Genomic DNA, 23,667 nt, shown 5'->3' with positions numbered 1-23,667 from the left:
TTTCCCAGTCTGTAGGTTGTCTTTTTACTCTTTTGGTGAAGTCTTTTGATGAGCATAAGTGTTTAATTTTTAGAAGATCCCAGTTATCTAGTTAAATTTTCTAGTGTTTGTGTATTGGTAGTTATGGTTTATATCCTATTTATGCCATGTTTCAGGACCTCTAGTGTTGGAGCCCTGGTGGCGCAGCGGTTTAGAGCTTGGCTACTAACCGAAAGGTCAGCAGTTCGAGTCTGTCAGCCACTCCTTGGAAACCCTGCGGAGCAGTTGTACTCTGTCGTATAGGGTTGCTGGGAGTCAGAATTGACTCAGTGGCAACAGGTTAGGTTAGAGGTTAGTCTTGACTCTGTTTTTTCTTCTATGAACTTTATAGTTTTTGGTTTTATATTTAGGTTTTTGATCCATTTTGAATTAGTTTTGGGGTATTGTGTGAAGTATGGGTACTGTTTCATTTTTTTACATGGACATCTGGTTTTGCCAGCACCGTTTATTAAAAACACTGTCTTTTCCCAATTTAATGGACTTTGGGCCTTTGTTAAAATCAGGTGACTGTAGGTGGATGGATTTACATCTGAGTTTTTGATTCTGTTCCCTTGGTCAAAATGTCTGTCATTGTACCAGTACCAGGATGTTTTGACTACCATAGCTGTGTAGTAGGTTCTGAGGTCAGGAAGTGTGAGGCCTCCTACTTTCTTCTTCTTCTTTGCTAGTGCTTTACTTATTTGAGGCCTCTTTTCTTTCCATATAAAGTTAATGATTATTTTTTCTATCTTGTTAAAGACTACTGTTGATATTTGGATTGGAATTGCATTGTATTTGTAGATTCCTTTGGGTAGAATTGACATTTTCACAATGTTGAGTCTGCCTATCCATGAGCATGGTATGTTTTTTCATTTATGTAGGTCTCTTTTGGTTTCTTGCAATAGTTTTTTGTAGTTTTCTTTGTATAGGGCTTTTATGTCACTGGTTATATTTATTCCTAAATATTTTATTTTTTTAGGGGCTATTATAAATGGTATTGCTTTCCTGATTTCCTTTTTGTAGTTCTCTTTATTGGTGTATTGGAATTGGACTGATTTTTGTATGGAGATCTTGTATCCTGCTACTTTCTGAATCTTTCTATTAGTTCCAGTAGTTTTCTTGTGGAGTCTTTTGGGCTCTCTGTGTATAGTATCATATCATCTACAAATATGGATAGTTTTACTCCTTCCTCACCAATTTGGATGCCCTTTTTTTCTTTTTCTTGCCTTATTGCTCTAAATAGTACTTCCAGCACAGTGTTAAATAGGAGTGATGATAAAGGGCATCCTTGTCTTGTTCCTGTTCTCAGGGGGGATGTTTTCAGCCTCTCTCCATTGAGAATGATGTTGATTGGCTGTTGGTTTTGTATAGATGCCTTTTATTATGTTGAGGAATTTCCCTTGTATTCCTATTTTATTGAGAGTTTTTATCAGGAATGGCTGTTGGACTTTATTGAATGCCTTTTCTGTGTCGATTGAGATGATCGTGTGATTTCTTTTATTTATGTGGTGTATTACATTGATTGATTTTCTGATGTTGAGCCATCTTTGCATACCTGGTATGGATTCCACTTGGTTGGGACGTATTATTATTTTTTTATATGATGCTGAATTACATTGGCTAGATTTTTATTGAGAATTTTTGCATCTATATTCATGAGAGATAATGGTTTGGTCTGTACTTTTCTTTTTTTGTGTTGTCTTTGCCTGGTTTTAGTATCAGGGTTATACTGGCTTTATAGAATGAATTCGGAAGTATCCATTATTTTTCTATGTTCTAAAATAGTTTAAGTAATACTAGTGTGAGTTCTTCTATGAATATTTGGTAGAATTCTCCAGTGAAGCCATCTGGGCCAGGACTTTTTTTTTTTTTTTTTTTTTTTGGGAGGTTTTTATTACCTTTTCCATCTCTTCTTTTGTTATGGGTCATTTCAGATTTTCTAGCTCAGTTTGTGTTTTTAGGTAGGTAGTGTGTTTCTAGAAATTTGTCCATTTCTTCTAGGCTTTCAAGTTTGTTGGAATAGAGTTTTTCACAGTACTCAGTTATAATCCTTTTTATTTCAGTGACTCTTTTGTAACTTGTACCCTATTTCATTTCTTTTTTGGGTTATTTGCTTACTCTCCTGTTTTTTTTTTTTTTGTCAGTTTGACCAATGGTTTGTTGATTTTGTTGATCCTTTCAAGGAACCAACTTTTGGTTTTGTTGATTCTTTCTATTGTTTCTCTATTCTCCATTTCATTTATTTCTGCTCTGACCTTTATTATTTCCTTTCTTCTGGTGGTTGTGGGCTTCTTTTGCTGTTCTCTATTTTTTCAAGTTGTATAACTAAAGTTTTGATTTTGACCTTTTCTTCTTTTTTGATGTGTGCATCTACTGCTATAAATTGACCTCTGATCACTCCTTTGCTGTGTCCCAAAGGTTTTGGTACGATATGTATTCATTCTCCCTCAGTTGTAGGAATTTTGTGATTCCATCTCTGCTTTCTTCTGTTTCGTTGTGGTTTTTAAGCAGGGTGTTACTCAGTTTCCATGTATTTGATTTTTTTTTCTTGCTTTTCCTGTTATTAATTTCTACTTTTGTGGTATTGTGATCAGAGAATATGCTTTGTATTATCTCAGTGTTTTGGATTTTGTTGAGGATTGCTTTGTGGCCTAAGATGTGTCTATTCTGGAGAACATTCCATGTGTGTTGGAAAAGAATGTATACTTTGCTGCTGTTGGGTGGAGTGTTTTTTGTATGTGTATGAGGTCAAGTGGGTTGATTGTGGCCCTTAGATCTTCTGTATCTTTGTTGAGTTTCTTTCTTTATGCCATGTATCCTTTACCAAGAGTGGTGTGTTAAAATGTCCTACTGTTTTAGTTCTGTAGTGCTGCTATAACAGAAATACCACAAGTGAATGTTTTTAACAAAGAGAAGTTTATTCTCTCTCTAGTAGGCTAGAAGTCTGAATTCAGGGTGTCAGCTCCAGGGGAAGGCTTTCTCTGTCTGTCAGCACTAGAGGAAGGTCCTTGTCATCAATCTTCCCTTGGTCTAGGAGCTTCTCCACACAGGAACCTTGGGTCCAACAGATTCACTCTGCTCCCGAGGCTGCTTTCTTGGTGGTGTAAGGTTCCCATATCTCTCTGCTCGAGTCTCTCTTTTATATCTGGAAAGAGACTGGCTCAAGACATTGAGTCCTGCCTCATTAACATGACTGCTGCTAATCCTGTCTCATCAACATCATAGAGATAGGATTTACGACACATAGGAAAATCACATCAGATGACAGAATGGTAGACAATCACTCAATACTGGGAATCATGGCCTAGCCAAGTTGACACACTTTTGGGGGACACAGTTCAATCTATATCACCTACTGTTATTGTGGAAGTGTCAGTTTCTCTTTTCAGTACTGTTAGAGTTTGTTTTATGTACTTGGAACCCTGTCACTGGGTGCGTAGATATTTATTGTAGTTATGTCCTCATGGTGGATTGTCCCTTTAATCATTATATAATGTCCTTCCTTGTCTTTTATGGTGGATTTTGTTTTAAAGTCTGATTTATCTGAGATTAGTATTGTCACTCCTGCTCTTTTTTGGTTGCTGTTTGCTTGATACATTTTTTTCCATCCTTTGATTTTTAATATACTTATGTCTCTACAGTGTGCCTTGTAGACAGCATATTGATGGGTCCTGCTTTTTTATCCACTCTGTCACTCTCTGCCTCTTTATGGGTACATTTAAGCCATTTATGTTCAGTGTGATTGTCAATAGGTGTGAGTTTATTACTGTTATTTTGTTGTGGTTTTTTTTTGGTAATGATGTTTTCTTTGTTCCTCTTACTCTCCTGTGCTGAATTCCTTTTGTTTGTGAATTTCTTTTCATTCATTTTGTTTTTGTAGATTTTGTGTTTACTGAGATTTTATGTTTTTCTTCTTTATTTTGATGAGTAGATTTGGTAACTGTCTTTGTGGTTACTTTGAATATTACTTCTGTCTTCCTAAGTTTAAACCTGTCTTTTTTTACTTGATATTGCCTTGACTTCCTCTCCATTTGAAAGTTCTATACCTACACTGTTTATTCCCTCTTTTATTATTCTAACATTGTTGTCATTTACAGATCGATGTCTTTGGTTCCCTGTTGTAAATCTTTTAGTTTTGTTTTATACTTAAGAGTTCATTACCTATGTTGATATCTGGCTGATGCTGTCCTGTGTTTCAGGTTGTTGTCTGATGTTGTTGGTTCTGTAACTGAAAAACTCCCTTTAATAATTCTTGTGAATTTAGTGTGGATTTTACATATCCCTTAATTTCTGTTTATCTGGAAATGTCCTAATTTTGCGATCATATTTGCATCAGAGTTTTGCAGGATATATTATTCTAGGATGGCAAATTTTTTCTTTGAAGGTTTTATGTATGTCATCCCGTTGCCTTCTTGTCTGCATGGTTTCTGCTGAGTAATCAGAGCTTAGTCTTACTGTTTCCCCTTTGTATGTGACTTTTCGTTTTCCTCAAGCTATTCTCAGGATTCTTTCTTCGTCTGTGGTTTTGGTGAGTGTGATTATAATATGTCTGGGTGACTTTCTTTTGGGGTCTATCTCATGTGGGGTTCGTTGAGCTTCTTGAGTGGTCAGCTTTTCATCTTTCATGATATTAGAGGAGTTTTCTGTTAGCAAATCTTCAGTGATCCTCTCTGTGTTTTGTTTCTCCCTCTGTTCTAGAACTCCAATCACGTGCAGATTTTTGCTCTTGATTGTATCGCATGTTGTTATCAAGTTTTCTTCATTCTTTCCCTGATTTTTCTTTAAACAATGTGGTATCCAAGGAAGGATTTTTCTTTAATTTTGTTGATCCCGTCTTCCATTGTTTCAAACTTGCTCCTAAAACCTTCTATTGCACTATCCATTTCTGAAATCTTGTTTATATTTTGGATTTCTGATTGCTGTTTTTGTATGATTTCTGTTTATTTATTTTGACATTTTGTTCCTGTATTATTTTCCTGGATTCTTCCATTGCTTTGTCTGTGTTTTCCCTAATTTTGTCTGTATTTTCGATGATTTTGTCTATTTTTTCCACATTTTTGTCTGTGTTTTTGTTCATCTCTTTCATAATCTCTTGGAGAGCCCCGAATATTAGTGTTTTAAATTCCCTATCAGGTAGTTCCAGTTCCTTTTCTTCTGCCGAAAGGTCATCTGGTATTTTATTTTGGTCACTTACTGAAACCATCCTGTCCTGTTTTTTTTAATATGTTTGACATTGTCTGTTGTCTCCAAGACATTCAGGAATAATTTTCTTTGTTGACTGTAGATTTGTTTGTTTCGTCCAGCTTTTTTATTTTGTTTTGTCTGGGCAGGTGGGCTGGGTGTGTTTTGTTGCTTGCTTGTTTGTGGGCATGGTACTTCTCACCACCTTGTCCAGGTGGCAGGACCATTTGCTCAATTATGGTACAGCAGGGCAGGTCCAGTGGTGGAGGGTAGGGATAGGGATGGGTCGTTTGAGGCATGAACTGGGGCCGGTGGGGCAGGGCCAAGGGGCAGTGTGAGGCAGGGTCTGGAGGTCCAGGGGTCCATGTTGGTGCCATTCAGGGGCACTGCACTCAGTGTTCTGTGCAGATAGGTGTGAAGGAAGGAAGAGGATGTGATGTGTGGAGCGGGTGCTCTATCTCCTCTTGGGAGCTCTGTGAGGTTGTCTTCCTGTACTCCCTGTCCGCAATCCTTGGCAGCTGTAGTCCAAGATGGTGAATCTGTGCCATGTTCGTTGGTAGGGGGCCTCCGCTTTGTAGCTCTCCCCATTCTCTGTTCTTTGTCAGGTTCTTATTCCATTTGGTGCTTGATCGAGTTCTTTATCCCCTCATTTGATGCTTAGGGTTCCAGGATTGTCTTTTACGTCTGTATTACTTAGTTTTTTGGGTCTTTGCTGCAGAGAGATGGCATGGTTCTTCTGTCTGTAGTACCATGTTGGCTCCTGCATTTTCACACATTTTTAAAACCTGGAAACAGACACTAAAAAATGTGTTGATTACATTTGTTTCTGCCAAAATAGTTAAAACATTTTTTTGAGGAATTTGTCTTTGGAAACAAACACGTTGATTTGGAAATATTTGCCTGTGTTGACAAATTCAATATGGAATTCACTTTTGCCCGACAACAGAGTCAAGTAATGTGAATAAAAGGGTTTAAGCAATGAAATCACCCTCAATACCGTTACCTCCACTTCTCTCCAGCACTCTTCTGAGTCCTGTTGTCTTAGTCTCTCATCATCTCTGTGAGGAGGCACTATCGTTATCCTCATTTTATATGAGAGGAAACTGAAGCCTAGAGAAGTCACAGAGCTAGTAAGTGATGGGGTCAGGAACTGAATGCAGGTTGCCACACTCACTGTTCTATATCCGTCTTCCTCCCAGTGTTAAACTTACTCTTGTTAAGAGGCTATGTTAAGGAGAGAAATCTTGAGATCCACCTCTTCCACCCTGTTGCTTTCATTCTTATTAATACGTAAACTTTCTCAAATAGAGTATAATCTGTATTTTTTTATTTTAGCAAGATCATATGAAGGAATCGAATTAGCTTTTATCTAACTCTCAGAACTGATAGGGATTTTGTGTTCTGACAGAGCATTGGAGTAGCTATCATTTCTCATCTGTCTGTGTGTCCCATAGTCAGTTTCTGCTTCTGTAAAATGAGATGGTTCATTGACAGATGGTGTTCCTTAAGGGATGAATATTGTAGGGAGTCCCTGTAGATTTGGTTGTAGTAGAGGAAAGAGAATTTAAAATATCTTGAGTCAGAAGACCTACATTTGAGATTCAGCCTAGGTCTGAGTTTCCTTATATGTAACATAGGTAGCTTAGTTTTTGATTTTTTGGTAATTTTGAGGATCAAATGAGGTAATATATGTGAAAAACGCTTACTAAACTGTAAAGTGCTTTATCCATATAGTTATATTCCTGTCGTCTGCTCAGGTAGAAAGAGAGCATATCTTGTAATCATGTTCTGAATAGAAGATCTTTATATGTCTTCAATATTTTTTAACAGGAAACCCCTTTCTCTACTTTGGACATCAAATATTCTGCATAAACAGAGTAGACTGCCCCCTTTTGTCCCCCTGAAAGCCCACCTCCATTTATTCTTTTATTCATTTCTTCAGCAAATGTTTATTGAACACCAATTATGTGACAGGCATTATGCTAACTATATGTCCCTAATTCCATAAGTAGTTTACAATTTTGTCAACCTGTTGGAATAGAAATACCCGTTGGAGGAACCAATTCTTGAAGCTAGTATCGGTTATTTACACCTTAGTATGGATACATTTCAAAGGAAGTACTGAGAGTAGCTCTGATATATGAGAGAAAGGGAACATGCCAGACACAAATCTGATATTCTGTGGGGGAAAAGGCTACCAGTGAGGGTGTATCTAGTCTAATGAGGGGAGTCCCTGGATCGCACAAATGGTTAAGTACTCAGCTACTAACTGGAACAGTGCCTGCAGCAATGGGGTCAAACATAGCAACGATTGTGAGAATGGTGCAGGACTGGGCAACATCTTGTTTTGTTGTACATAGGGTTGCTATAAGTTGGAACTGACTCGATGGCACCTAACAACAACAATACCATCACTAACTGAAAGGTTGGCAGTTTCAGTCCACCCAGAGACACCTTGGAAGAAAGGTCTGGCGATCTGATTTCAAAAGGTCACAGCCTTGAAAACCCTGTGGAGTGCAGTTCTACTCTGATATACCTGGGGTCATCATGAGCTGTAATCAACTCGACAGCAACTGGTTTGGTTTGGTTTTTAGGGAAAATTTTTATGAACCCAGTTCATATAAAAGATCAACGTTTTGATCTTTTTCTGGACAGTGTAGTTTTCTTTGTATCAGCTGCTCTGCCAGTAGAGAGCCTTAGTAGCTCTAGTGAAAAGCATCTTGATGTTAGTGGCTGAGGTGAAGCTAGGGAATACCCTTTCATGGCCTGTATCTGTGTAGTCATTTTTCCAGCAGGGGGTACACAGAAAGGAAGCCAAACTACTGGCATCAGCTGTGGCTACTGACACAAAAGAACAATTAGTCCAAGTTGTAAGAATGTTTCTGTTATAAATGAGAAGGAGAAATTTTACTCTCACAGTTCTTCACTGGGATTCAGGGGACCAGGGTTCGTGCGTAGGCCTCCTAATAGCATGCTGTTAGAATTCCGGCAAGTTGTGTCACCTCTTGCAGTCTCAGGATTTTTACCAGTGAAATGAGAGAGTCTGACAAATGGACCTGCTGTCTTTCAGCCTGAGTTCCCATGATTCCTTAACTTTCCACTATTCTGTACTTCTTTAAGCTAAATATCTTAGTTCTCTTATTTTCAGAGATGTTGCCTTTTCCAGTGTTACGTATAAATTTTTATTTAATAAATAGTAATTTCAATAAAAATTTAAAATTTTTTCTAATACATTATGTAATTATTAATTTAATTTACTTTTATTTTTTACAAAAGTTGCATTATTTGCCTTGTAGAGAATAATGAGATATTTACATTTTTAAAAATGTGAATAAGCTTTTAGGAAGTATCTACCTCACCTTTGGAGTTGGTTTTTCTCATGTACTTAGTGCATGCCAGAGAACCATGACAACATCTGTAAAAATAGAGTGTTCCTGTTGCCCAGTTGTCTGGTGGCATTGAGTTTGCTCAGAGGACTTTCCCATTTATAACCTCAGGTGACCAACTCAGTGAGGCTGTTGCAGTTCATTTAGTAGTAAGTTGGTCATTTAGCAATAAACTGTGAATGAAATCAGAGTATGCATAAGATGAGATATATTGGCTTGTTTTCTTTTATTGAAAAGACATTTGGAGGCCGTATACTTGTGTCAAGTTTAAGAAAAATGATTCAGAGGAAGCTTATGTTCACTAGTTGATGTTGGGTTCTCACTGATGGATTTGTGTTCACTGCGGGGCACTTTTGTAAAGTGGACAGGGTATTTTGCTGTTATTGGAAACGGAGGTCAATTGGAAATCATTTAAGTTTTTCAAATGGCAAGGTCTTACATGACAGGTTAAAATTTGTTCATCCAAAAACCAAAAAAACCCACTGCCATCGAGTCGATTCCAACTCATAGCGACCCTATAGGACAGAGTAGAAGTGCCCCATAGGGTTTCCAGGGCTGTAAATCTTTATGGAAGCATACTGCCACGTCTTTTCTCTTGTGGAGCAGCTGGTGGGTTCAAACCGCTGACCTTTTGGTTAGCCGTTGACTGCTTTAACCACTGTACCACCAGGGCTCTTGTTTCTAATCTTTCACACTTTTTCTTTTTATATTCCTTTCTACCTTCCTTTCTTTCCTTCTCACTCAGTAGATAGTTACTGAGCACCTAATATATGTCAAGTTGGGCAGAGTATGGGGAGAATGTTCCAAGGAGAGGAAGGACCCTAGGAGAGAGAGAGCATGTGATTCATGTGGTTTAAAGTTCATGTAGTTTGATAATAGAATACAAGAGGAATAATGGGGAGGGCAGCTAAGATTGGGCTGGATTCCTGTGGCTGCAGAGTAAAGAACATACTGAATTAGGAAGTGGGAGTAGGGCAAGACTTGGCAGGGAGATTAGTCGTAGGCTGTTACTAATCTAGACAGTAAAGCTTAGTTCCAGAAGACTCTCTGGTGAGACCAGTACCATTATAGGTCTGTCTTGATTGTGACACAAAAGCTGTCATTGGGATTGGCGTTGGAGACTAGAGGTAATAGTCCAAACTAGAGATAATAGTTGCCTCAACTCAAGTATTGACAATGAGAAAGAGCATATAAGTCCACCCTCTGCCCCCCCCAAAAAAAAAAAATCTTATAACAACTAATATACCCCATATTATAGGTAATTGTCTCTTCTCTGTGGCTGTGAGAAGCTAGCAGGTAAGTGAGTGTTTGAGAGGATGAGTCCACACACATGGGGAGAATCCAGAAGATTTGGATTTACTCATCCTTTTATGCGTTGAGAAATTCTAACACTGATTTCTTGGACTCTTAGGTTGCAGAAGCAAAACATTCTGCTTTTTCTCAGGTGTTTATTGTGACCTCTTGCTGGTTCAAATTACCTGACCTTACTCTATGAGGCACTTAATCAGACCGGCACAATAAAACAAAACTCATTATTTTACATCCCCGAGTAAACGTGAGCAGCCATATGTCTGGCTTCTCCACAGATGGACCTACATGAATTGGGATCAAGCATTATTCCATGTGTTTGAACTCTCCCTATCCACCCCTTTCCCAGAATCTCTCCCAGAGCCCCCTGCTCCTTCTTTTAGTTCCAGTTATTGGGATTTCAGTCATTGGATGTTGTCCCAGCTCTGCCAAGGGGGTGAAGGAAAATACATGGAGTAAAGCATCAGTGTTGTCTGTGAGTGGAAGAGTAACGTAGGAAAAAGACAGGTGAATATATCAGAGAGTATGAAGGATTTTGTTGTTGTTGGTGGTTTTCTACTTATGTATGTATGTATGTACTTAGGTATTCATTCATTCGAGGCTGATATTTTCAGTATTTTTATTTGTTTTTGAGCTTGCTTATATGGAGTGAAAAGGTAAAACAGAAGCAGTGACTTCTTTATTCTCAAGGCACAGAATCCTGAATTATGAAAATTATTTTGTATATTGGGTATCTGAATTTTTTTGTTCCCTAGAGAGCTAAAAATAATTTTTCTAAAAATATAGCCACCAGCCAAATTTCTAATTCAGATGGATTTGAGGGCCTGCCATCCAAATGGTTAGGTTTTCTGAGGATTTGTTTTTATTACCAGTAGGAACAATACTTTTAGAATCTATATTTGGAGAACCCACTTTCTTAACATGACCAGGCAGTTTTTGAGATTGCATTATGTTGAGTGTACTTAATAGTGTTTTTATAGACCAGAATTTTTCTCTGCAGGCCAGCTTTTGTCAGGGCTCTGGAAAATACTTGTACTTGACATAAAATCTTGCACTGGAATATTATTTTTCTAATTTAGGTTTGAAATATCTTGGAAAAGGAATGCACATAAATAGAGTTGTGGTAAAAGGTGGGTTACCCTTTCTTGCTCCAGCTGTACTGTGGTACCACTACATTCTAAGTTTGAATCCATTGCTAAGAAATAAAATTGCCCCTGTAATTGAAGTGAAAGGAGCCTTGGTGCCACAATGGTCAAGCACTTGGCTGCTAACTGAAAAGTTGCTGGTTCAAACCTACCTGCTGCTCTGTGGGAGAAAAGACCTGGCCATCTGTTCCTGTAAAGATTACAGCCTAGGAAACCCTATGGGGCAGTTCTACTCTGTCTTATAGGGTCACTATAAGTCAGAATCAACTCAACGGCACAGAATAATAACAACAATTAAAGTGAAATCAAGATTTGTCATATTCACTGTCTATCTGCACAGCAAAAAATACGTCATAATGGGGGCATTTTTTTGTTAATTTGTGTTAAAATCAGTACCGTACCATTTTCATGTGGGAGATGAATACATTGTATCTGATATTAATAAAAATAAGTTTAAACAGCATCTGTGATAAAATATTTACTGGAATTTCATGTTTAAAGCAGATAAACCAGAAAAAATGGTCAATGAAGTTGCTTAGTTAGTTGAAAAGTTTAAAGAAAATAAGCCAAAAGAATGAATTGTTTTCATTCTAAGTAAAATAGAAAGCTCATGAGAGGCAGACCAAGACATAACCTTTCATATGCTCAGATTTCCGTCAACAGTGAGGCTCAATTCTGGAAGAAGGTGGAAGCTTTACTGAGCCCAATATCATTTTAGGCCTATCATGATTATGTTTTAAAGGATGCATTGGGATCAACATTAGAGTTTACTTGGACTCATGACATGAAGACATTTTAATTCAGTTGTGTTGACCTACTCCCATCACACTCTCTTGAATGTGAAGGACATATAATAAATTTTGGTTGTGTTTACAAAGTGCCAAAATGTATTGAAAAATATTGTTAGATGTATTATTTGCATTGTATAAATAAAAACAGACAAAAACATGTTTGGTTGAGTGATGCTTTTATGGAGGTTCAGTTTTGTTGGTTGGGATTGCAAGTCTTCTGTAGGTAATAAAGCCACTCCCTGTCAGGGTTCTTTAAGTATATGCTAAAGTAGAAGTATTAAAAGGTAGCCTAGTTGCCTGAAAGAGTTAATGCAGATTCCACAGGTGTCATACTCAATTATAAAGTCATTTGTTCATTGGGCATTTATTCAGTATCTATTACGTATCAAGCATATAAAATGTGCCAGGCACTGCAACACTATGGTGATTAACACATTGTCCTCTCACATACAATGCTGTCAGGTTACAGAGGGAGAAGATACACCAACAGACAATAATGATACACAACATGTACTGCTATCATTGCAGTATACGTGGGGTGCACAGAGTACAGTGGGGCACTTCACACAGTGTCTGGAGTGGAATAAGCAGACGCTTCGAGAAGAGTGAAGGGTACAAGTGGGACAGGGGCTGGTGGGGGCATTCTGCAGTTGGGGAGTAGCACATATAAATGCATAGTGTCCTGTGAATACGTTATGGTTCAGGGAATAAGAAGTAATTCAACATGGCTGGAGCATGAGGAGATTTTAGGGAGTGAACGTTAGAGGGGAGGAAGGAGAGATGAGGCTGCTTAAAACTGTGACCAACTGAATGTGGGTACAAAGGGAGAAAAAGGCATCAAGGATGATTTCTGGATTTTTGACTTTGGGGCTGTTGGGTGAATGATGGGGCCATTCTCTGAGCTAGGAATGCAGAAAGGAAGAACAGGAAGGATAAAGAAGTTCAGTTTTGGATTCATTACGTTTGGAGAAGTTGTAAGATACAGCACAGTGGTTAAGAGTAGCAGCTTTAGAGCCAGATAAATTTGAGTTCAAAATTTACTTCTACTTTTTAGTTTTTGTGTAAACTTGAACAAGTCATGTAACCACTTTGTGCCTCTTCATCATTTGTAAAATGAGATTGTATTTTGTAAAGATTAAAAGTGATAATTGTGTAAAGTGCATGAGCACAGCGTTTGGCTCATTTGAGTGCTCAGTGTCTGGGTAGTTCTCCTATTTAAACAGAGAAGTTCATTAGAGAGATGAATGTACAGGTCTTGAGTCCAGGAGTGACATTTGGGCAGGATATAGGGGTTTAGGAATTACCATTGTGAAATGGGCAGTTGAAGCCATTGTAGTAGATGAGATTATCCAGGAGAATGAGAAGAGAGAAGGACTCGAGGACTGAGCCCTGCGGAACAGCATTAAAGGACGGGTAGCAGAGGGATTCTCTAGTGAAGACTGAGAAGGAATGGCCAGAGAGGCAGAAGGAAAACCAAGAAGGAGTAAAATCATGGAAGCCAGGGAGGAAAGATTGCCAGTGACAGATGCCTCAGTATTGGAAAGTGGAAGGACTGGAGAATAACTGTTGAGCTCTTTTCCATGTTGTTTTTCTGTCACTGAACTGTAAGCTCCATGAGGATGGTGGTGTCTGTGTTACTTACGGTTGCATAACCAGTGACTATTAATGGTTTATGTGTGATGAATAATAAGTGAGACTGTGAAAGAGGAGGTGATAGATGATCCCTCACAATGTATTTCAACTCCTTGGCATTCCCCTAAAACTCCCTACCCATCACTTCTTCCATTAGATTTAACAAAGAATCTAAATTTCCTTATTTACTGGGAGAATAGAGGCACGAGCAAGAACTCCCTTCCTTACTTGTCTGATCACCCCACTCAGTTTTAGTGGCATGATGGGGTTGGGAGCTAGATCACAACAGGTTCAGGAGTGAGATAATAAAGGAAAAAACGCAGAATTCTTTCTCATGGAGCTGTACTGAGAAAAGAGGGGCAAGATGGGTAAGTAAAGAAGAAACCAAGTTTATGAAGGTTATTTATTTTCATTTATTTTACCATGGAAGAGAGTGGGTTTTTTAATGTCGAGAGGAAAGATACGGTAAGAGGTGATAAATTAGAGAATCAGGCCCTTAGGAGGCAGGACGTAAAGGAGTTCAGAGCACAGGGGGAAGAGAGACACATAGAAGCAAAGTCTGTGAGTGACAGGGCAGGGAAGTGAGAGAGTTCTTACTCATGTCTCTATTTTCTCAGTTAATAAGGAGATGAAGTGATTGCTAAGCATAGAAGAAAAGTTAGAAGTGTAGGGAGTTTTAGGGGAATGGTGAAGGATTGAAAAGGATATTATAAGGAATGGAAATATTGGCTAACTAGGACACCAAGAAGAATTGTCAGGTTTCTTTGAGGGCCTCCCTGTGATTGCAGACCTGGGCTTTGTGGTGGCAGGAGTCCACACAAATAATGTGATATAATATCTACCTTCATGTATGAAGTATGGTTTTCTCTGGTAGAGTTTTATAGCAAAGGGAAGAGTGGAGAAGACACACAGCTGGATTGATCAGGGTTGGAGTTTGGCTGAGTGGTTGCAGGGTAAGGACAAGGGTGTGAGAGAGTTGAGGATATTGACAAGACACTGGTTGAAGTGACAGATCATGAAGTACAGGCCAGACAGAGGAGTTAAAGATAGGAGAGGGCTCACAGATTGGGATAAACATGAGTGAGTCAAGGAAAGTGAGATGTTGATGAGGCCCCAAAATTGTTTTAGCTTGTATTAGGGGGTGAAAGTGCGGGAAGAAAAGGAAATTACTGTCTGAAGTTAAATATCTGAGGTGGATCAATTCCAGTTCAAGATGATGAGGTCCTGGATATAGCAATAGGTGTGTGAATGACTGAAGTAGAGAGGAGACAAAGGACAGGGAAGATGGGGTGCTGGATGGAGATAGGGTTTGAGTTCAGGCCCATGGGCACATACACAAATGATACTAGTATCATTTTTGAGGAGAGGAAGAATGTAGTAGAGCAAGAGTAGTCCCCAGTGTAAAAACTGAGGTCTTTCTACCCAAGGGTAATGGTTTGAAAGCATGATCAGGGGAGTTAGAATAAACTTGATCTGCCTCTGAGCCTAATGGTGTCTGGGGTTTTTCTAAACTTGAGTTAGTGCAGTGGGAGAAACCTGACGTTTATTAGTAAGAAGGGAGAAGCAGGGTACAGTACTGAAGCCATAAGATACTTTATAGTTTACCATGGAATGGATATTTCTGGAAAGTTGGGGAATGGTGGCAAGCTGAATCAGGAGAGATACAGCACAGGTGAAGTATGGGCATGAGAGGCTGAGTAACGGGAAGAACTTGAATGTGAGTGCTAGCCAATAATGACCTGGTTGTGAGGCATGAGGGCTTCAAGTTTCCAAAAAGGAGCTCTACTATATTTTGTTTTTGATGCTAGCTGACAAATTGCTCGTGAGAAGTTTTAAGCAGCAAATACTACTAATAAAATTGTGATGAGAGAAGTTAACATTTATAGAGTGTTTTCTTTGTGCCAGGGACTGTGCTAAGCACTTGATGTGTATTATTTCATCTAATCTTTAGAACAACTCAAAGAGGTAGACATTATTGTCGTTTAAGTTTTATTGATGAGGAAAGTGAATTTTAGAGAGATCATATGAATAGCCTTGGGTGTGTTAATATATTAGTAGTCTTTGAGATGTCTAAGTTTGGTTCGTAACGTATTTGAATATGCATTTTAAAATGATAGCTTCTTCAGTGGTGTGTGTGTGAGTAAGAATCTGACTAGTATCTACTGGAAGCTATTTAACAAGAATGTATTCTCTTGGTTGATATTTAGAGCATTTTCAGACTTCTAAACTCATCCTCCAATATTTTTCCCTTCCCTCAGGTAAAATGCTGAGTAGCATTGGCACCTATTAAACTTGTACCTTGTAGTTGAAATTCACTGGCATCCCTTGTTAATGGCACTTTTGTGACTAGACTGACATGGAATGTTCCTGAAACGGCAGAGTAGAGCCTCCCTCTTCCCCCGGCTGTCTCCCTTTTCTTTAGATGGTTACAAATAACACCCAAGTAGCTCCTGTGTGGTAAAGGTTCCCCAGAGCCCTTGATTTTATAATTTATAAAGGTGATAAGGGAACTGTTGTGAAATTTTACCTAGAGGCTCAACTTTTTCATTTCCGTGATTTCTTAGGTTAGTTTCTCTGAACTCTTGTTTTCATTAGTTTGAGGCAGCAAATTTAACAAGTTTATTTTTTACTTCTCTTTACAGGTAGAGAATTGGAAGAATAATAAAGCCAAGTTTTTTTTTTTTTTTTCCCTTTGTCAATACGAATAATAATAACCACAACAATAAAATAACTAACCTACGTGGAGAATATACTTACTATGTGCCAACCATTATACTGTGCTAAAGTTGTCAAATTGTCATAATACAATGTAACAATAATTATTATCATCATTTTACAAGTGAGGAAACAGTCTTAACGGAGCAGTTAAGTAACTTGAGCATGTAAGAGGTGAAGATGAGATTTAAACTCATGGAATATACCAGCAATGGTTATAATCATAGTTTTACACCAGGATATCAGTTGGAAGTTGAGTAGAATACTCGTGATGTCTCTGCTCTTTCTTTCTCACATGAGAAGAAAAAAAAAAAAAGAAGTCCTTTTATGTATATACCTTATAATGTGTTCATGCACACAATTCTTTTCCAGTTACAGAGATTAGCATAGATTCCTAGGAAAGAGAATTAGAATGGAGGCACCTTGCTTTACTTTCAAATCCTGGCATTTGCTACGGGAGTGTCTCAGAACATGGCTGAGAGTGGAGCTCTGCCGAGGATGGCTGTCTCTGCTGGGTATGGGAGAAAGGATGTGTGAGGGCCCTGCCATGTTCTCCAACAAATGGTGTTATTAGGGCATGCCAAGCTTGGCACGAGTTTAAGTGTTGCACCCTTCCTACTCCAGGCCCTGGGTTAGCCAGGCTGCTGACTTTTGTGGCAGCTGGAAGGAATAAAGGGCTTCCTGTTTGAGCTGGGCATGGCCTCATGTAAAAGGCTTTCTTTAGTTTGGGTGTTTTTTTTTTTTTTTTTTTTTCCCCTTTAAATTCTCCATTTTCAGTTGCTTTGCTGTGCCCATTTTTGACTTCTGTGTTGGATTTACAGTCTCTTGGTTGAGAGGTCGGCTGATGATGGAAAGGTCGACAGTTTGAACCTACTAGCAGCTCCACGGGAGAAAGATGTGGCAGCCAGTTTCCATAAAGATTTACAGCCCTTAAAACTCTATGGGGCAATTCTGTTTTGTCTTGTAGGGTTGCTATGGGTCGAAATTGACTCGACCACAGTGGGTTTAGGAAGACCTTTAGGACTGAAAAGGGCCTGAAGTTTTACCTGTTTCTGTTGTTGTTGTTGGGTGCCTTTGGGCTCCTTTATCCGTTTCTCCCTCCTTATTTTATAGATGAGGAAGTCAGCTCACAGACATGAAAGGAATTATCCAAAACTATGAGGCTAGTAGGGACCCCTGGTGGTTCAGTGGTTAAGTGCTTGGCTGCTAACAGAAAGGTCAGTGGTTCAATCCGACCAGCCACTCCGCAGGAGAAAAATGTGGCAGTCTGCTTCGGTAAAGATTTGCAACGTTAGAAACCCTATGGGGCAGTTCTCCTCTGCCCTATAGAATTGCTGTGAGTTGGAATCGACTCGGTGGTGGGTTTTGGTATGGGGCTAGTGGGCTAGGACTAGAAGCCTATCTCATGACTCTAGTCTAGTGAGCTTTTTTCTGTGACAAAATGATTTGTGTCTCCTTCTGTCTTGCTTCCAATCTCTTACTTGCTCATCCTGATCCTGGTTTGCTGCTTGTCTTCTTGATCTCTTGGCTTTGCATCTTGCACTGATTGAGGGAACAGATGTTTGTTGGTGTTAATCCTAGCTTTGGAATTATAATGTGACCCTTGGTAAAGGCACTTTGTGCTGTAATATTATTATAGCAGCTTAAGTAGGAGCCTTACCAAAGAGGCTTTCCTGGGAAAATGTAAATCATGTGAACTGCTGGTGACCTGTTTACTATTATTGAACGGAAGAGTTTTGGAAAACATGGTAAAAACAAAGTGTAGGAGGGGAGATAAGTTTTCATGTTGAGCAAGCCAATAAAGGACTCATGAGAAAATTAGAGATTTTGGTTAATAGGAGAGGGTACTATTTTTTTTGTTCTTTACACAGAATATGTGTTGGATCAAATTCTACTCTGCAGTTGGTAGTATGGATTGATTTATAGGTTTTACTTTTGATCCATTTGAGCTTAGATAAAACATTTACTGAAGTTGTTTTATGAGATCAGATTAGCAAAGGGGAATGTAGAATTTTTAATGCTGTGAAGGTTTGGTATAGTGAAAAAAGTTAAGTTTTTCAGTTGGACACAAATGGGTTAAATCTGGCTTCTTCAACCTGTTAATTAACCTCTCTAAGACTAAATTTTCCTATATTTAAAATGGGGGAGATATATTTAGCTTACAAGCGAGAGTTGATGAGGATTAAGTAAAAAGTACTTGTCCAGTGCTTGGCACATAGTAGGTTCTTAATTTGAGTTGCTTCCTTCCTTCCTAATGGTTTAACACTTTCTGTTTATGTTCAGATATCTGATATCCATGTTACTGGAGAGTCAGAGGATATGTCTGCAAAAGAGAGATTGCTGCTGTGGACACAGCAGGCAACAGAGGGTTATGCTGGAATACAGTGTGAAAATTTCACTACCTGCTGGAGAGATGGAAAACTATTTAATGCCATCATTCATAAATACAGGTATGGAATTTGTGGGTCTTTTTCCTTAGGCAAACACGAAATGTGTTTCTTTCCTTTCAAGTTTTTAAAATAACCTTTTATTACTATAGAAGCAATGCATGTGCATGGCAAAGAAAATACAGAGAAGTAAAAATCAAAACATTTCCACCACTCAGAGGTCATCATTCTAAACTTCAGTGCACGCACACGGACACATATGTAGCTATAAAATGTCTTTGGCTTTTGCCGGCAACATAGCAGATACTAAGCCCCGATAAATAGAATCTTCAGGTAAATGACCAACACTGTGTTTATAGGAAACCGATGACTAGTAAGGTAAGGGTTTACTTCAGACTGTAGCTCAAAAGCTTCAAAATCATAGTTTCCTGGTCTAGTCAGTCTAGTAAGAAGCTGGATTTAATGATGCCCTTTTTTTCCTGGTAAGAATTATTAACACCAACTAACTCGACATTAATACTTACATAGTACTTAATAAGTGCCAGGCACTGTTCTAAGCAGTTTACATGTATTAATTCATTTAATCCTCACAACAGCCTAAGGCGATGTTGTCATCCCCAGTCAACAGAAACTGAGACACAGGGTAATACTCGCTTAAAGTCACACAGCCAGCAAGGGGTGGAGTTGGGATTCATATCCAGGCCATTGGGCTCTTGAGTCCATGATCTTACTGACTTATAAGAAGCTAATTCCCCAGAAAATATTTATTGGAAACTAAGTATTTCTTGAGCTCAGTAATTTTTCTTAGTTATGCAAAGATTACGTCATGTTGTTGAATAACTGAATGCGTTCCTGAATAAACTAAGCCTAAGCTGTAAGCTCATCAAACTGACCAATTTATTTGGTTCCAATAAAAATAATTATGTAAGAATAGTTAATATTTTGATAACTTTCTAACTGTGAGTCACTGTGTTAGGTGCTTTACATATATCATTTCATTCAAATCTCCCAGCAGCCTCATAAAGCAGGAACTATTAGTATCCCAATTTTTGACAGATGAGAAACATGAAGTTTACCCAGAGTCACAATGCAAATAAGTTACAGAGCTGGAATTCAAACCAAGGCCTGTTTGACTTGGAACCTCTGTATCTCTCTCTTTCCCCTTATTCTTTTTCTTCCTTTTCTTTCTCTCCCCTTTCTTCCCCTTTTCGTTTTGGGAATTTCAGCATATACAAAACTATAATATATCACTCATAGTCCCTATTTTTAAATTAAAATAGTTGCTAAATTTAAAAACGAAACCAGGATCAACTTGCCTGTACTCTTGTCCAGAATAAAGTAACAGAGTGCCCAGACAGTGTAGTGGCTAAAACATTGCTGTTATCACACTGCACACATGAGCAATCAGAAGCTCTGTTATGGCACATTCTTTACCTGGGATGAAAAAATCTTCTTGGCCTTTGAGTAAAAATATTTGGATTGTTATACCTAAGGGATTTATATAATGATGTACCTTGTAGGGTGTGTTCTGCTGTCTTCTTTGAAGAGTTTTAGCTAGAATCTAAACATTTAGAAGCCAGTTATTCTTCTTGAATAATCTATTTTTAAAAAATAGATTATTGTCTTGGCATTGTCTCCTCAGCACTCATGAAGGATTATAAGTACAAAATGGTATATGCATGCTGGGTGTTTTTCTCCTAAATCCTTAATAAGTCACCATATATGTCAAAGATCCTAAAATTTCTTCGGGAAGTTTAATGTGATAGTTTATGTTGTTTTAGGAGAGAATTTGGACCATGTGAATGTTACTTATTTTGCACTTTTTGGGGGCAGAGTAATCTTTTTAGAATGTTGTTTAGCTTTAACTTTGAATTTCTGTTTTCCTAGTTAAGCTTGTTTCCTTTGGTGGAATTCATGGTAAAAATACTGTATATCAGGTTTAAATGCTTACAAGATTTCTTTGTTGCTGAAGTTTTGTTAAATTATGTGGTGCTTCATAAAACCTTACTGCGAGTCCTTTCATTACAAGAAACCTTTCAACAGTGTTTTTAGTTAAAGTCCCCAGGCCTTTCTTTTTAAAAAGCAGTTGAGTACTTTTCTTCCCAAGTCTGTAAGAATTAAATGTATCGATTTGAACTGCACCTATATCCCACTGTTGAATGTCTTCATTTACTGTAAAGACTAAAGAGACAAAGTTATAAACAATTGAAAAATCATCAAAAGCAAATTTTTGGTTATTGAACAGTAATAATCACATTTAGGCAGTATTGTCTTACTGAACGAGAGTCCCTGAATGGTGCCAATACGTTACATGCTCAGATGCTAACCAAAAGGTTGGGGGTTTGAGTCTATCCAGAGGCACCTTGGAAGAAAGGCCTAACAATCTACTGCTGAAAAATCAGCCATTGAAAACCCTATGGAACATATTTCTGCTCTGACACACATATGGTCTCTATGAGTTGGAATTGACTCAGCAGGGGCTGGTTTTTGGTTTGATCTTACTTAACAGTTGTTTTTTATTAATAAGTATTTATAGAAATTTGTTGTGTATTTGGACTTGCTGTGAAAGCAATCCATTTAGTTAGGCTTTATTTTTATATTTATTTAGATGAAAAGTTGACAGTGGATTTTATTTGGCTTCTGTAATGAAAATTTTCTGAGATGGCGCATAAATTTGGTTTTTACTCTAACCGTATGGAATCTTTTGTTGAGAAGGACCTTTGGAGGAAGTGAGGGCTTAGCAGGACAGAGCCTTGTGATTCCTGCAGGGGGTGAGGGAAAGGATGTGGCTACACTTAGGCGGCAGGTTTCCATACCCTGCTAGAATCTGGAATAGTTCTCTGGAGATTAAAAAGAAATTATATAACATTTGTGATTTAAATGTGAACCATTATTATTGATAATAATTAATTCAGCAAGTTTTTTTTATATTTATCTTCTAAGATTTAGAAATACTGATCTGAAGTAGGAACAAAGTGGTAGTATCCTTTAGATATTGTATTATGTAAATTATACTGTCAAAAGTTATTGAGTACATTAATTTATACATTTTTCTAGCACATTTTCATTAGTGTTCCCACATAGAATATAATTTTTGAAAATTAGGAGTATGTTGACCCCAGTAAGCAATATTTTACTAAAAATTCCGTATGCTAAAACTTTTCATAGAAAATGGAACTTTTTATGCTTCTTGAAAAAACTGTCTTATGACATAGAAATGGGGAGAAAATTATATAATAAGGCCAATTTCTAGATAATGTGCAATAAAAAGTCATCTATTAAGTTAAAAAGAAAGTACCTGGCACAAAATAGCTACGCAGAAAATATATCAGAATGTTGATCATGTATCGGTTTCTGTCCTAGGTATTTTTATATATGATAGCTTTCAAAATTATCACAATACTGTGAAATAGATGGCACTATCTCCATATTTATCAACAAAGAAACCAAGGCCCAAAGAGTAACAAACAATCTTGATGTCACATACTTTTTAAGTAAAGGAGGTGATTACTTTGGTTTCTCAAGTCTTTGTATTTGTCTATGTAACTACTTACATAGTTTACCGTAGACAAACTAAATACCAAGAAATGGAATCATTGACTAGAACAATTGTGGTAGTGCAACCTTGAAGACTGATGATATCTAACAAATAGATATGAAAATATTGATGAATTTAAGAAATGCCCAAATGAATAATACCCTATATAACTGCCAAATCAGGCCTTGTCCTTTGTAAGGAATTATTGAGGGAGAAGAACATTAATTGCTTACCTTAGTGTTAGCCATCTATGGAAGTAGCATCAGCAACAACTCAGAATATGGTGAGGAGGATTATAATAATAAAAAAAAACACATTAAAACCCTTAGCCTAAGTAGGAACAAGATGTATAGTTTTAATATGTCGTATTATTGTACACAGGATGAAGAGCCTGGATTATGCCATGGGTAATGAGAATGATGAAGTAGTAAGTTTAGTGGAAGAGATTATCAGGTTCTGTTTAAATAGGTCACTGAAAAATACATTATGTTTTTCCATTAAATCAGAGTTAGGAAATTTGTTCTTAGTTCTTTCTAGGTACTTTTATTTATCATGTTCCATTTTGAATGGAAAAGGTTCAAAATTAAAATGCCATCTATCTGTACTAGTTTCTGCTTGCTCTGTTTGTATAGTTTAAATTTTCTTTATGGCATATTAAAATTTTGTCACTGACAACCACACTGGTAAGATCTCTTAGCAAAATAAACTTCACTATTGCCCCTAACCTTAATTTAGATCAAAAGGATGTCACAAAAGCATTTGAAGAGTAAGTAATTTAAAAGGAAGAGAGGTTGAAGTAGAATTAACTGAGAGCCAGTAATCAAGGGATTCTAGGAATATCCCCTAAACACTAGACGTTTAATAAGTCACCAAGGATTAGGGAAGAAAATTCCTGACACAAGTGCACATTCTTCAGAAGTAGGTGTGTTACAAGCGTAGTGTTCAACTGATAGTTCTCTGCTCTCATTGAAGGGTGTGCTCAGGCATCACAATAAACTTGATTTGTTTCTTTCTGAGAAATGAAGTTATGACTTCAGTTTGTAGTTTGGCCCCTGGCTTCTCTGGCTTTATCAGTCTTTCCAAATGGATACCTGCCCTAGTACATTTGATGAAAGCCAAGTTCCCAAACAGCAGTGCCCAGCATCACTCAACGTGAAAACATGTCTGCCTGAGCAGGCATGGACATGAATGTGTGCTCGCATGCCAGAAAGAACAGTGCAAAATGTGCAGTAGAGCCATGCAAACCTAAGGTGGTGATATGGAAAGGCACTAAGGGTGTCAAGACTATCATGCTGGGGGTCGGTGTTTTGAAGAGGGATTATTTCTTTTCTTTTTTTTTTTTTAATTGTACTTCGGGTGAAGGCTTACATAACAAACAGTTTCTCATGAAACAGTAGTACACATATTGTGTTATGACATTGGTTAACAACCCCACAACATGTCAACCCTCCTAACTTCTCAACCTTTTTTTCTGGTGAAAATACACATAGCCAAAGATACACCATTTCAAAAATTTCTACATGCACAGTTCAGTGACACTGACTATGCTCTTCCAGTTGTGCTGTT

The 23,667-nt window shown here is 37.9% G+C and overlaps 1 protein-coding gene across 1 annotated transcript in view; it reads left to right on the top strand.

Moving 5' to 3' along the window:
• The window catches only part of DST (dystonin), a 515,142-nt gene that overhangs the window by 286,102 nt on the left and 205,373 nt on the right, over nucleotides 1-23,667 (top strand). The window contains exon 9 of the mRNA XM_012558529.2: nucleotides 18,460-18,626. Coding sequence (XP_012413983.1) covers nucleotides 18,460-18,626 — 167 coding nt within the window. The remainder of the gene's footprint in view (nucleotides 1-18,459; nucleotides 18,627-23,667) is intronic.

This window comes from Trichechus manatus, unplaced genomic scaffold (assembly GCF_000243295.1).
Source record: "Trichechus manatus latirostris isolate Lorelei unplaced genomic scaffold, TriManLat1.0 scaffold00172, whole genome shotgun sequence".
Lineage (NCBI taxonomy): Eukaryota > Metazoa > Chordata > Mammalia > Sirenia > Trichechidae > Trichechus > Trichechus manatus.
Note: the sequence above shows the minus strand (reverse complement) of the source record. Positions and strands in the feature narration are given on the sequence as shown.